Source organism: Rousettus aegyptiacus, unplaced genomic scaffold (genome assembly GCF_014176215.1).
Source record: "Rousettus aegyptiacus isolate mRouAeg1 unplaced genomic scaffold, mRouAeg1.p scaffold_m13_p_16, whole genome shotgun sequence".
Taxonomy (NCBI): domain Eukaryota; kingdom Metazoa; phylum Chordata; class Mammalia; order Chiroptera; family Pteropodidae; genus Rousettus; species Rousettus aegyptiacus.
The window spans coordinates 34,891,517-34,906,228 of record NW_023416291.1 but is presented as its reverse complement, the minus strand read 5'-3'; the positions used below and the strand labels follow the sequence as shown (position 1 = coordinate 34,906,228).

Genomic DNA, 14,712 nt, shown 5'->3' with positions numbered 1-14,712 from the left:
GTAGAGCAGCTGTGCAATGGCAAGGAAGTTGTGACCTTGGCAGGAGGTGCATAAGAACAAGAGTCTAGAAGCAGGTTCAAGAGTGACCAGGAGAGACTGGAAACTGTCTCTCAGGCAGACATCGCGGGCACCCCAGCCAGCCTCAGGGAGATGTCAACGCTCAAGGTCTCTTTATTTTACTCAAGAAGGTGGGGAGGACAGACAGGGGACTGAGCTGAGCCCTGAGTCCCTGATCCTCCCAGCTCAGCCCCCACAGCAGGATGGAACAAGTTTGGGTGGTGAGAACTCCAGGCCCACCCAGACAAGGCTGCGGACAGACAGGGCCCAGGAATAACCACTGAATGTCTTCCAGGCTGTCCTCTGAGAGGGTGGTGGTCAAGCACCACCTGGGGTGGGGCTATTTGGGGGTACTTCCCCCCTTCTTGGGAGTGGTGGGCTTCTTGCTCTGCCAGAGGTGTCCCTGGATGGTGAAGGCATCCACGCTCATGGACATGGTCTTGGCAGGGATCTGGGTGAAGCGCTTGCGGTCAGAATTGTACTTGTAGATGCCCTCCACCATGGCAGGTGTGACTGTGCGGGGGCCGTAGCCCGCCAGCCGAGACAGCTCCTCTGTCTCCCCTGACAGTGTGTAGAGGGCCCGAAACTGGCAGCTCGAGTCCCGGAAGAGGATCAGGAAGTGGTTGGCCTTGCTCTTCTCAATTTCCTGGTGGGTGGGAGACATGGTCAGCCAGCCCAGTGGGGCCCCGGACCTTCCTGCTGGCCCCTAGACCCCTTTGATGCTGGCTCACCTCGAGAATTCGGTTCTTCTGTGGCTCATTCACCTTGCCCGCCAGGCAGCAGTGTGACAGGGCATTGTGAATGATGAACTTGTTGGACTTGGCGCTGGGTTCCTTGTATAGCCGAGGACCTAGGGGAAGGGGTGGTCAGAGGGATGACCCAGGACAGGGCTCAGTGCTCACTGCCAGAAGCCCCGCTTACCCGTGTACTCAGGCACTGATGCTGGGGAGGAGGCGGTGCTGCCATTCTCCCAGTCACGGTCGCGGCTCCCAGGCAGTCGGCTCGGGGACATAAGGCCGGATGGGGACAGAGCCCTGCAGGGAGGAAGGGAGGGGATAGCAAGTGGTCAGTGGTGGGTAAAGCCACTCAGTATGTAGTGAGACCAGGGAAAGGCCAGCCCAGAACCCTGTGTAGAGTGGAAGATGTACACGTCTGGCACATCTTCCCAGGTCCGTGTGTGCCTCTTGCACTCTCCTGGCCTCAGGCACACCGACCACTTCTTCAGGTGCAGAGGGCACGTGCTTAGTTCTTCTCTGTCGGGTACAGACAGTCCCATTTGCATACACATCCTTTCATCCCTTTAGTTGCAGATACATACTCATTCCGTATCACACTTGTAGCTCACACACATGCACACACATAGACTCTGAGAGGCCACATGCCCAGACCAAACTCACCGAGATGTGAGCCTTTTCACGCCAAGGTTATTGGCCTCATTGGCCACGGTTGACAGTGACAGGGTGGACTGAGAATAGACCTTGCTGAGCCGAGAACCTGGGGGTAGAGGGCATCAGATCAGGCTCTGTCTGAAGCCCCCTTACCTCTGGAAGTGCCCAGTGGGTACCTGCCTGGCAGACTGGGTAGAGAATGTGGGGTCAGCCCTGCCCAAGACCCTCACCCTGTGCAGCCCCCAGCAGAAATCTCACTGCAGATGTACCCGAGGGGGTCTGATCCATTAAGCTGTGCCCAATAGCCCTTACCTTACTGCAGGCTCCATCTCACTCCAGAGGTCTTCACCTAGCAGGCAGGGCACCCTCGCCCGAGACCCTTATCACCCGCATATGCCCTGCACCCCTGAAATCCTTCCCCCAGAGAGGCCCCATTTAGCAAGCCCTGGAAAGAGGTGCTGGGCAGGCTGCACCCCACAGTGTCCTCACCTAACAGGCCACGGGCTGGACTTCGTGCCAGGGCTGAGTCATCGCAGCAACCAGAGCGTGGCCGGGGGGCCCTCCGTCCACCCCGGCCTGGCCCCCCCGTCCCTGAGGCCCGTGGCCGCAGCACCTTGTCCAGGTCATCCATTAGCTTCAGTTGGGCCCGACGTTCATACTCCAGCCTCGTGAACTCCCCCCGCCGGGGACCAACCTCCTCTTCGGCTGGAGCCTGGGCAATGGGGGCTGGGGTTGCTGTGGGGACTGGGGGACTGGCGACCACCACCTCCTGGGCCAACCTGCAGATGGAGGGAATGAAGCAGTCATGCCACAGGATCAGCGGCGGCAGGGGTACCTGGCACCAGGCCCAGCCTTACCTCACAGCCTCTTCCCTCCGCTGCTCCTTCTCAGCCTCCTGCCACTGTTTCCGACGCCGAGCCTCCTCCACCCGCCGCTGCTGCCGCTCCAGCAGGCTGGCTCGCTTTTGGGCCATCTCGTCCTCGGGCTTGTCTTCATCCTGGGGCAGACACCGAGTCAAGCTGGCTGTCCCTCCCCTGGCACGGCTAGTCTGATCTGTCAGCCCAGCTTGCCAGCCACTCACCTGTCCTTTCTATTTTAATTATTCTAAAGGCATTTAATTGGTACCTGCATTGTGCACAGCCCCAAGTGCTGGGTACTAGGGTACAACAGATGGGACAGACCTGGGTTCTTCTCCCACAGAGTATTTAACCCCGGGGTGGGGGAAGACAATCTGATATTACACCAACAGAGGCAGTTGCCAGTCTACATTATGGGGAGGGACCTATTGCCTTGCATTGGGGCACCTAGTAAGGTTTCCTGCAGGAGGCGATCCAGAGGATGAAGAGGCAGACAACTGGGAAGGGGTGAGGAGAGTGGTCCAGGCCACTCAGCTGAAAATGGCCAGGGATTGGGGTGGGGAGCAGTATAGACCAGTCAAGATGTGACTGCAGGTGCCCAGGTGAGAGACAGTGGCCCAGGCTGGGGGTGCCATGAGGATAAAGAATGGACAGGGAACAGGGTCAGGAAAACTGGCAAGACCATTGGCGGCAGGAAGTGTGAAGGAGAGAGCAGGAGGAGAGATGCCATGGAAGACCCAAGCCTTGTTTATCCATCTTGTCCATCTGCCCGTCACCCACCCATCTATCCATCTGCATATCCCCATCCATCCATCTACTTATCTACACTCTACGCACCCACACACACCTTGTCTGCCCACTCCTACTTGGCTACCTACCCACCTGTCCATCCACCAGCTCCATCTATTTTCCCACCAACTGGAATGCCCTATCCACCCAACCACACATCCACTTGCCCATTCATTGACCTGCCCAATCCACCTCCCCACCTGCTGACTGACCTTCCAAACTCCACACCTGCTCAGGTGATGTACCTTATAGAAGAAGCCCAGCCCTGTGCGGGGCTCTCCCTCTGAAGATGCCTCTTCCTCTAAGGAGTCTTCAGCTCCAGGGGGGCTCCCATCTCCCTCCTCCTCAGCTGAGGGTTCTTCCAGGCTGCCCAGTGGGATCTCGATGAGGCCTGGCCTTGCCGAGGGCTCTTCAGGAGGCGGCCCCTCTGCCAGGAGGATGGAGGACCGCGTCTGCACAGGCACCTGGCTTGGCGAGAACTTTCGCAGGTGGGGGAGGCTGTCTACATCATGGGGAGGTGTGAGCACCCTCGTCAGTGGTGCAAGCCGCAACTCTGCTGGTCGGGCATGCTTCGGGCTGCGGGGTGTCGGGCTGGGCCCAGGCCCAGGGCTGCGCCGGGCAGCTGGGGCACGCCGTGCAGGACTAGGGGATGCAGCTTTGGGACCCACTGTAGGGCCAGGGATGACCCATGCAGCAGGAGGCGGGGCAGGTACAGGGGCCTCAGGTGGGGCCAGGAGCCGCTGCTGCTGGTCCGTGAGCCTCTGCATGTCCCGTTGCAATGAGCTCAGTGCAGCACTCAGCTTGCTGACTGCCCGGTTATAGTCCCCCAGCCCCTCGGGGGGCACTGGGCCCAGTTCTGGTGAGAAAGTCACTGCCTTGGGCCGTGGGGCTGGCTCACCCTGGCCCTCACCCGCCGGCCGCTCCCCACTAAGGGTTGGGCTCGGTTCGGGCTCGGCCTCAGCCTCAGCCTCCCCTCCAGCCTCCCGTGGCTGCACCTGCAGGAAAGCGCTCTTGCCCAGACGCTGACGGTGCTTGGCAAAAATGGCCTCGATCCTTCGCTTCTGAGCCTCTATGGCCCGCCGTTTTTCTTCCAGCCGGGCTCCAAGCTCACTCATCTCTGAGCTCAGGGCCTCTGGTGCTGCTGGGGTAGCCACTGGGGACCCCACTCCGGCTTCCACCTCAGCCTTTACCAGCTGCTTCTTGCGTTCAGCAAAGCTGGTCATCTTCACTTCAGAGTTGCTGGCAGCTGGGGACGAAGCCACTGCCTTCGGCGAGCCGTCAGACAGGGCCGGTGGTTTCATTACCTCCCCTGCCTGGCAGGAAGGTCCCTCCGGGTGAGACAAGTAAGCAGGTGCCTTGTCCGGTGGGTATGGGGAGAGCTGTATTGGTTTGGAGGGCCCCTCAGGGGAGTGGAGGTAGAAGCTGCCATCGGCAGCCCCGTCTGGGAGCAGCCGAGGCTCGGCACTGTGGATGATCTGCAAGGCCTCCTCAATGGTAGGCAGGTCGCCAGGCTCCGCGGGTGGCTGGGCAGGGGTCCGGGCTGGTGCGGGGCGCGGGGGACCCAGGCTGTCTGAGCTGACTGAGCGAAGTAGGACAGGGTCTCCCATGACGACATCCACATCGCTGTCCAGGCCAAAGGGGGTGCTGAACGACACTGCCTGGGAAAGGGGGCGGCTGGGCGGCCAGAGGGAGGGGTTAGCCCCCGGGACAAGCCCTGGCCCTGCCCTGGCCCAGCCCTCTCCACTGCCCGGGCCCTTGAGATGCCGAGATGCGCTCACCTGAGCTGCCGGTTCCAGGCCTTGCCGAGGACCTCCATGTGGGACATGGATGGGGAGGACTTCAGGGAGCCTGGCAAGGGTGGTGAGTGGTCAGTCAATGGCCCCTGTGGGGGTCACTGTGGACCCTGGGTGGGGTCAGCTAGGGGGTGTCACTGATGAGTCATTATATGGATGGATACCTAGAGGCCATTAAGTATCACTAGAGAGAGTCCTGCTGAGCCACTGGGGAGGTCATTGTGGGAATCAGTGTGTCATTCCATAGGGTCATTCAAGAGTCAAAGGGACCCAAGAAGGGTCACAAGATGACATGGCACAAGCTGGGGCAGTCTTTCTGAGTGGGGGTCTCCAGGGCTGCCCTCACCTGTGGATCCTCGTAGTGGGGACTGGGGGCCACCGGGTGACAGGAGTGGATGACGGAAGTTGAACACAGGAGAACTGCCAAGAGATGCACGTCAGCCGTGGGAGCCCCTCCCTCACCTCTCCCAGGGTGGAGACCAGAGCATCCTCTAGCCCGTCCCAGTGCCCAGCAGCGAGGAGCCCATCATGGCTGTGCGCACTCACCCAGGAGGGAAACCATACCTGCCACCACTGCTGTTTTGAGGGGTGGAGGCCTCTGTGGCCCGGGGCGAGGCGGCTGTAACAGGGAGAGGAAGGTCAGGCAGGGCTCGGCCCTCCCCACCCCCACCTGGACCTAGGGCCGGGCCTCACCGTGACCATCAGGCAGGTCCTTGGCCTGCACGAAGTCAGGTTTCAGCACCTCAAAGCACATGAACATCTCGGCCAGCAGCACCACCAGGTTGATCTGGAGGTGGAAGGCAGGGTCAGACCACAAGACCCACAGCCCTGGATGCCCTCATCAGCCTACCAGGCCCCAAAATGGCCTTACCTTGAGGGGAGGTGGCACATAAAGCAGGTCCTCAAGGGACAGTGGGCAGCCACGAGGAAGGCGGGAGGCACAGAAATCCTGCACGAGCTGGAGGTTGTACAGGCTGTCCGCCACGGACATGGGGTCCTTGAGGCACACTTCTGTAGGGACAGGATGCCTGGGACTATGGGAAGGAGGAGGGGGCCACAGGGAGGGGGGAACCCAGCAGCCAACTGACACGGAGGACCCCCTATGGGCCTGGTGCCACGTGCCCTGCACTAGGTGGGTACTGTGAAAGGCTGTTCTTCAGGTCTCTGCCTCTGCTACTTCCACTGCCTAGATCACTAGGCCCCCAAGAACTCAACTCAAAAAGCTTTTCCTGATCACCTGGCACCCTACAGGCCACCTAACAGCTGGAATGTTCTTCTGGATGAACTTATTGTCTTTTTCTCCCAACCAGGATGTGAGTCACCTGAGGTCTGTATTGTTCTCATTGGCTCCCTGGAGTCTAACATAGGGTCTGGCACACAGTTCACACTCTAGAAAGACTTGCTGCAGGAATGAATCATATGAAGCGCAGAGAGGTTTAGAGACTTAGGTGAGATCACACAGCTAATCAGAGGAAGAGGGAGGTTCAAACCCAAGTCTGCCAATTCTGGAAGCTGTACTCATAATGACTATACCACTCTGGGGACAGACTCCTGGGTCTTAGGACACCAGACTCCCGAGCGCAGAATCTGGTCCAGGGCCATTCACTCACCCTCGAGTCGCAACAGCTGGGGACAATAGCAGTGGATCGTGGCAGCCAGTGCGGCCCCACTCGCTAGGTCCTGGAGGCCAGTCACAGTGGGAAAGCAGGGGGCGCGTCGGGCCACGGCACGGTCCTTGCGGTATCGGATCTGTAGGTGGGAGCCAGATCAGGTCAGAGGTCAGGCTGGCCCCCAGGTGAGAGGTCATGCAGGCTGGGCAGGGAGGCCTGGGGTTTCCGCCATGAGGGGGAGTGAAGCCATGGGTCCCAGAGCCAGAATGAGGGCCAGCCTGGAGCAGGGGAAGGGCAGCAGCAAGAGGCAGAGGAGGTGTCTGCGAGCAGCCAGGCCAGCAGCAGGGGCTGGGGGCAGGGAGTCCTGGGACCCCGGGGTGGGGGATACGTTACCATGGGGGGTTTGCTCCCCGACTCCTTCAAACAGAAGGCAATTGCGTGCTGGGGGGAGAGGAGCAGCCGTCAGCAGGGCAGGAGGGGTGCTGACTTGCTAGGCCCCTAAGCACACCCCTGGGAGTGGGGGAGAGGAAAGCCCTGAGCCCTGTCCTGAGCCCTGGCCATTCAGCTCCCTGATGGCAATCTGGCTGGCTTTGGGGACCTCAGCTCCTCCCAGCCCGGAGGGACACTACAGAGCAGTTTCCCATGCAGGGAATCTTCCCCCACAAAAGACCCAGGTCCTAGCTTGGGGAGGGGACGCAGAGGAAGCAGGTAGGCAGGACAAGAACCCCAACCCAGGCCCCAGGATGAGGGAGAAGAGACCCCGGAGTGAGCAAAGGTGAGGACTCCACCCAGCCCAAAGCCTCCTCCCCACAAGCAGCAGTCACTTTCTCCTTGTGCTTCAGGGATAAGCACCCCACCCCCACCCCCCCCCCCCCCGCCCCACGTCTGGGATCTATCCTTAGAGAAGCTGGAGTCGCAATTAAAAAGGGTCTGCCACCTTTTTCTTGGTTTGAGGGTCTTTTCTTGGTTGGGGGGGGGTCTACTCTATGTGCCCTACCCATTGGGGTTAAGATTATGCGTCTGATGGGCTGAGGTCCGCCCTTCAGAAATGTCGGTGGGGTCCCCACCTTGGCTCAGGTGGAGACCTAAGGGAGTTCTACCCTCTTGATTGATGGGAGGAGGGAAAGGTTCATCCCATCGGGTAACTGGGAGGGGTCTGCCCTCTCAGTGAACAGCGGAGATTTACTCCCACCTTCTCCTGGTTTACAGAGGTGTTCTCTCTGTCCCCAGGGCTGGGGTCCCACTTCCTTTGCTCACAGTTGGGGGAGGGAGGAGCAGGCAGGCAGAAAACACACAGACAGAGCGACAAGCAGGACAGGTAGACGGGGCAGTGATATGGCCCCACTTACAGGAACCAGCTTCCAGTACCAGCGTGTGGGGCACTGATGCCAGAGAGGAAGAGAAGAGAGCAGCAGGAGCAGGCACAGGGGAAAGGGCAGAGAGAAAGAGAGAGAGAGTCACCTCCAACCCCATCAATGCACCAATGGCCAGAATGCACAGCCCTGCCCTGCCCGCCCAGCCCTCTGATCATCTGTCCTTCCCACCATCCATTGCCTTAGCCTCACCGAGGGCTGTGCTGGTGCCACCCCATCTGCAGGGGCTGAGGGAGATGCTCTCTGTGCTGCTTCCTGCTCCGTCTTCTCCTGCAGCCGCCGGATGGTCTGGGGGGCCAGGAGAGGTCAGTGTCCCGGTCACTGGGTGATCCTGGCTCCCAGCCCATGGTGGCACAACCCCACCTACCGTGTCCACCCAAAAAAGGAGCTTATGCTCCAAGCTGGCCAGGGCCAAGGGACCAGGTAGCGTCTTTGTCCACTCGAAGGCGAAGACAACCATGAGAGCATCAATAACGGCTAGGTGTGCTCCCTGTGAGGACAAGGACTGAAGGGTGAGATAAGAGCAGGAAGGAGGCTCCACTCTACCTGCCAAGAAGACTAAAGGAGAAGAACCTGGAAGTGGGAGGGGCTTGAGGGGCAGTGCCAGGATTAGTGGGCGGAGCCTCAGGAAAGGAACCAAGATAGGGGTCCTGGAAGAGCCACTCCTAATAGGCCAGACTTTGAGGTCACATACTAGGTCTCAGGATGTGGTGGGCCAGGTTGGCAAGTTCTCAAGGGCCAGAATAGTACCTTTTGGGAAGAGCCAGGGCTGGTGGGCAAGTCAAGTGGGCAGGACCTAACAGGCAGGGGCGGGGCCTTACCATGAGGATAGGCTGGTGTCTCAGGTCCGCCTCCTGCACTGGGCGCTCCGGCAGCGCGGGCACCGTGCCCCTCCGCGCCAGCAGGGCCAGCAGCGCAGCGGGGCTGGGGGGTGTTTCAAGTTGTGGCAGTGCCTGGCGCCAGGCTCGGCAATACAGCTCCGCCGAGAGCAGCAGTCGTGTCACCGTGGGCTTCACGTGCTCTTGCGCATACTGGTCAGTGTAAAAGGGTTCCCACAGTTCCGAGGGCACGTGCTCTGTGAGGGCCAAGGAGGGGACAAGGACGAGTCAGGGCCACCAGACACAGACCACCTCCCCCTCAAACACGCAATCCCATGGCCCCAATTAAGGGGAGAGTCTGGACGAGGTTGGATGGCACATGGGGGGGTGGGGGGCCTGGGCTGAGACACAAGAGGAGACACAAGTGTAGCAGAGTTTGCTGGGGGAAGGAGTAATGTGAATGGTGTCCCAGGAGGTGCTGGTTGGGTAGGGTAGGGCATGAATGCGAAGGTCAGGAGGTGGGAGACAGTAGTGCCTCGGGGAGCTGGTGGGCTCTTGCACCTAGAGGAGAGGTCCAAAGAGATGTGAGGTAGCCAGCTAAGCGAGGTCTTGTTGGGGGCCGGGAGAGTGGGTAGGGGGACAATAGCAACAACAATATCGCTTAATCATTAGCCCTGGGTGCCCTACACCACTGCAACCGTAGAAAGACGCAGCCAGGGAACAATTGCTAATTCCAAAACTCGGGCCCAGAGAAGGAAAGTAACCTGCCCAAGGCCACACAACTGGGCAAGACTGGGACTGGCTTCCAAACCCAGGACTTGCGAAGCAGACTACACTATCTCAGCTTAGAGGCTGGGAAGCGGTGAGCTGTAGATTTCAGGACCGGCTAGCAAGGCACTGAATGGGGGAGGTGGACAGGCTGCAGACACTTTGAGGTGGGGGTGAGTGGTCTGTACTTGGTAACTGAAGGAAAGAGGGGGAGGAAGGTATCCAGGGCCCCACCAGGTATCGGGGGAAAATGGAGAAAGGGTGGTGGTGGCTGAGATAGGGATACAGGAGGCGGACTCTGAGAGGCTGGGGCTTAGAAGAGCAGTGAAACTATGTCATAGAAGCAGCCACAAAAACCCTGAATGAGACAGGCAGAGTAGAAAGAAGCTTGAGGAAGCCCCACATATGGGGATGGGGGGCAGGCCTCAAGTAGGAACCAAAAGTGGGAAGGAGAAAGATCAGAATAAGATGCCAGGAAAATCCAGGAAGTGGAGGAAGAGGTAACTGAGTCCAGCATGGCGGGACTTTGGCCTCATGAGGTTTTTCCAGGGAGGCTCCTATTATCATTCCAGTCAGAGCAGCTGATTTGTTTATTGAGGTTCTGTGTGTGTGAAAAAAATGGGGGCAGGATTCTAATGCTTGGAAACATCGAAAGTAACCAGACCTTCCTCAGGTGCCTGTCTTCACAGCAATGCTCCCCAGAGACCCTCTGCCCTTCAGTCCCTCCCCGTCAGGGCTCTCTCCCCACCCTCTAAATTCACACTTGACTTTCTCACTTAACGGCCCATCCCTGTGGACAGTTGTGCCCACTCTCTGCCCCTCTCAGCTCAGCAACTTGAAAGAAGAGTTTTCCAGGTTCCACCTCCTTCCAGCCTACTCCGGCCCCAACCTCCTTGGTCCAACTCCTGCCCTCCCAGCTCCCAGCATCCTCAAGGCCAGCAGTGGCCATCCAACTGTGGGCCTATATCTTGCCTGGGTCTCCGTGCAGCACCTCCTTATTCCAGAAGCTTTCCTTCCCCTAGCATCTCCCAACTTCCCACCTTTTTCTCTCTCCCACCACTCAAACTAAGCACCTCTCCCCACATGCCCTTCAATGCAGAGCTCCTGACGGCTCTGTCTCAGCAGCCTCTTACTTAGATATGCCCCACCACATACACTATGATGGTTTCTATGGCCATCTGAGCACCTGCTACAGCCTTGGTCGTGACTATCAGTGAGCTCTGGGCATCTCCCATAATCCTCAGCATCTTGCTCCAAAATTGCTCCTTCTCCCTGGCCCCACTGCAGTGAGCAATCATCATCCCTCCTTCACTCTCCTCTTTCAACACCCAGTTGGTCCTCTGGTTTCAACCTCCTAGCATCTTCCAAAGCCAAACCCTCCTATCTCTCCAGTTCCTGGTCCTCTCCTGCTCCTACTGGCAAAAATTAAACAAGTTTCTCTCCTATGGGACTTGTCAGGGCCTTCAAACTGAAAAGCACTTCCTCTATACCAGTGTCTCCACCTCTGGACCAAAGGCATTTGACACTAGATAATTTTTCATGCTCACCGCAGGGTGTGGTGGGCTGTCCTGTGTATTGTAAGATGGTTAGTAGAATCCCTGGATGCCTGTAGCACCTTCTTCTCAAAATTGTCTCCAGACAATGCCAAATGTCTCTTGAGAGTCAAAGCTGCCCTTCCCCTCTGGGTTTAGGACCACCACTGTATACTATAAAATGTTTATTAAGCATTTCCTGTGGAGCTATGCTATCCGATATAAAATATAGTGCAAGCCGCATATGTAGTTTTAAATTTTCTAGTAGCCACATTTAAAAAGTAGAAACAAGTAACATTAATTTAGTAATGTACTTAACCCAATATACAGTTCACCCATGAACAACATACATTTGAACTGCACATATCCACTTATACGTGGATTTTTTTCAATAAATACAGTAAATCTATTTTCCTTATTTTTCTTAATAACATTCTTACTTTATTATAAGAATACAATGTATAATATATATACAAAACATGTTGATTGACAATTTATGTTATTCATAAGGCTTCCGGTCCATAGTAGGTTGCTGGTATTAAGCTTTTTTTTTTTTTTTTTAATACCTACAGCACCTGGTCTTCCTAGTTGGTCTCCCATCCAAGTACTAACCAGGCCCGACCCTGCTTAGTTTCCAAGATTAGATGAAGTCGGGCACGTTCAGGGTGGCATGGTTGTAGACTAGATAAGTTTTTAAGGGGTCGGAAGTTATACGAGGATTTTTAACTGTGCAGAGGTGTCAGTGCCCCTAACCCCTCTGATGTTCAAGGGTCATCCATATACCCAGGATATTATCATTTCAACATTTAATCAATATAAAAGTATTATTGAGATATTTCACATTCTTTTTTTTTCACCAAGTCTTCAGAAGTCACTGTGTATGACACATGACAATTCAGACCAGCCACATGTGCTCCGTGACTACCACACGGCAGGAACCGTGAGCAAAGGCAGTGTTTACTTACACCAGGACCACCCTGAATGCATCTGGCCATTTAATCCTTACAACACTTAACATTCTTATCCTTATTGTGCAGATAAGAAACCAAGGCCCAGAGAGCTGAGATAACTTGCCCAAGCTCACACAGCCGAGCTGACGTGAATCCAGTTTCCCTATGCATTGTATTGATATTCTGAAGGCATAGGGAGTGCATGTGATGTTTCCCAAAGTTGCTAGAGTTCTGCTGAACCCACCTGCCTGCATTCCTGCTGAGCCTCCTCACACCTGTGCCTTGGGGTCACCAGAACAACCCCTTCCCCAGTCACAATTCCCTCTGGGCACCTGCATGTCTGATCTCGTTTTGCCAATCCCCAAACACCCACCATGGCTCCCCAGTGCTCTCAGAGCCTCACTCACGGCCTGAGAGGCCCTCCTCAGTCGCACGAGGCCTCCCTCATCCCCCACCTCCCTCGGCCACCACCAGGACCTGTGCAGCCTCCTTCGAGAACTCCCTGTTGGCCCATACCCCATTTGACCTTCTCACTCTGGCAAACTCCTACTCGTCCTTCAAGGTTCAACCCCACCCCTTCCTTTGGGGAGCTTCATTTCTCCTCCCTTCCCTGGAAGATTTTTCTCCCCTAGGCTCCTCTGCACACCTCTACATCACAGACCTTATCACTCTAGGTGGCAACAATCTGGTTTCATGTCCCATGCCCTACTCTCCGTGTCCACCCCACCCAATGCATCCTGAACACCCAGCAGTCATGGCAAAGCATCCCAGAGTTCCCCACTTCGGTCTCAGGGCCATCAAGTTCCACCCTCCTCAGGCCCTCTGTTTAGAGAAGGTGGATAGGGAACAGATTAAATTTGACCCTCAGGGAGGGTGTCATATAGCACTAGGAGCTGGGTCAGTGAGTCAATGCATCTCCTCAGGGGACCTCGCTTTCCTTTCTGTGAAATGGGATAGTAGTTTCTGCTCTGTCCCTTGGCCAGAGGATGAGAAATAATAATATTAATAAAAACATCACACCGATGCCAGTAGCAGTAATAGCAAGCATCTGTGCAGCGTGTACTGTGTGCCAGACACAGTGCAAAGGATTCTGTAGTCAGACTCTCTCCTCTGGCCCCCGGCAACCTCGTGAAGAAGGTCCTGGGACTCCAATCACCCTTGCACTGCCCTGGCACACAGTGGGTGCCCCACAGACATTTGCAAAATGAACAAGTGAACAAACGCCTTCTTTTACAGAGAGGGAAATGGAAGCTTGAAAAATTGGGATAATTTGTCCACAGTCTGCTAGAACGGGGACTCAAACCCAACTCTGATTCCCAAAGGTGAACCCTCTACGGCTTCGTAACCTGGGACATGAGGGGATGGGGCAACCTAGTCTCCCCCAGCTAACTGCCTTCCTTTCTGAAGCAGATCCTTGAAGGCAGGCAGGGCCCAGAGTGGGCGCTGCCTGGGAGAGTGCAGGGAGAGATGGAGAGACAGGTTCTGGAGGATCCAGGAGAGGGACAGCTATCACTGAGACCCACACCCAGAACAGGTTGATCTGGGAAGGCCACTGAGGGAGGATGGGTTGTGCCCAGCTGGTGCCAAGAGCAGTGGGCAGGACCAATGGGCAGGCAGGGTGTCCCCCAGAAAGGCCAGGTCCTCAATTAACCCAGTCTTCCCTATGGCCAAACCCTGGCTCCCAGCTCCTGTACGGGGCCTTGACTGAGCCTGCAGAGGTCTTCCACCCCTGGGGACCCACCCACATCCTTCCCCTCAGAGTGGCCCCGACTTCTTCACACATTTAGGCCTAAGGAAGGGAGTGGGAGAAGGGTTTGCACCTGGGCCCGTGCCGCAGGCGATCTTGGACAAGCCATTTCTCTTCTACAGGGCTCGCCTGCCTCCTGGACAAAAAGGGGCAATAAGTCACAGTTGTCAGCGTTGTCCGAGGCCGTGGAAGCGAAAGAGGGGGCTCCCGAAGCTCCCCGCGCCGGCTGCAGCACCGGCAGGGCCGACGCGGGGTTATGTCCGGGCCGGGGTGAGTCCTCGCGGGCGCGTGATGTGTGTAAAGGGGAGGATGGCGTTCAAGGCAAGGCCCGCACTGTAGACCCCGGCCCGCCCGCAGACCCCGCCCCGCTCACCTGGGGCCCGGACGCCGGAGTCCCGGCGCGGAGCTGGGCCGCTGGCCCCACCCCCCACCGCGCTCCCGCAGCCGGGCGGCCAAAGTCCACGGCCCCTGCGGAGCAGGAAGCCCGGAGGCCCGGCGACCCCGAAGGCCGACGCTATTGTTCCCACGGCCCCGGCCTCCCCGGCCCGCCCCCGGCACCTGCCGCCCCCCGGCCAGTACCTGCGCCCCCAAACGCGGCCCGCAGCACCCACGCCAGGCTGGCCGCTGCCTTGGCCCTCGAGAAATCGTACTGGTCCAGTGACTTGATCTCGGGCACCAGGAAGGTCCTCCGCAGCGGCCCGGGCCCGGGGGGCGCCGCCTCCACCATGGCGCCGCCGGGGCTGCGGACTGCCGATCCGCGCTCGCTGGGGCTGGGCTGCGCTGCGCTCGCACCCCGGCCGCCGCCGCTGCCAAGCCAGGTGCGGCCGCTCGCACTCGCGACGCTGCGTCGGCCCCGCCCCGGGGCGGAGCCCAGGTGTGCCCCGCCCCCGGCCCGGTGCCCGCGCCTGGCCTCGGCCCTCGCCGCAGGGTGGGGCGCGGAGGCTGCAGAGGAGTTGGTGTGTGTGCGCGTGTGTGCGTGTGTTCGTGTGAGTGTGCGCGCGCGCACTGGAAAGGATGAGGGACCCTGTGT

At 58.0% G+C, this 14,712-nt stretch overlaps 1 protein-coding gene and 1 pseudogene across 5 annotated transcripts; both read right to left on the bottom strand.

The window, feature by feature from the left end:
- Positions 1–155: 155 nt before the first annotated feature.
- Positions 156–14,451, bottom strand: CAMSAP3 (calmodulin regulated spectrin associated protein family member 3). Of its 5 annotated transcripts, none has more exons than XM_016163147.2 (19): positions 14,262–14,451; positions 8,689–8,942; positions 8,235–8,357; positions 8,060–8,155; positions 7,844–7,876; positions 6,888–6,935; positions 6,495–6,633; positions 5,756–5,895; positions 5,578–5,671; positions 5,449–5,503; positions 5,231–5,304; positions 4,870–4,939; positions 3,337–4,765; positions 2,303–2,442; positions 1,935–2,224; positions 1,455–1,551; positions 979–1,091; positions 789–907; positions 156–703 (listed from the first exon to the last, which is right to left on the bottom strand). In XM_016163147.2, exons 1-19 carry the CDS (start codon positions 14,407–14,409, stop codon positions 398–400), a joined length of 3,768 nt encoding a protein of 1,255 aa, XP_016018633.2. In that variant the 5' UTR covers positions 14,410–14,451; the 3' UTR covers positions 156–397. The 5 variants fall into 5 exon arrangements, with proteins under 5 accessions (XP_016018633.2, XP_036089663.1, XP_036089662.1 ...); XM_036233770.1 differs by having other exon boundaries at positions 3,337–4,714; XM_036233769.1 differs by lacking the exon at positions 6,888–6,935.
- LOC118612534 lies at positions 11,549–11,667 on the bottom strand (annotated as a pseudogene).
- Positions 14,452–14,712: the final 261 nt, after the last annotated feature.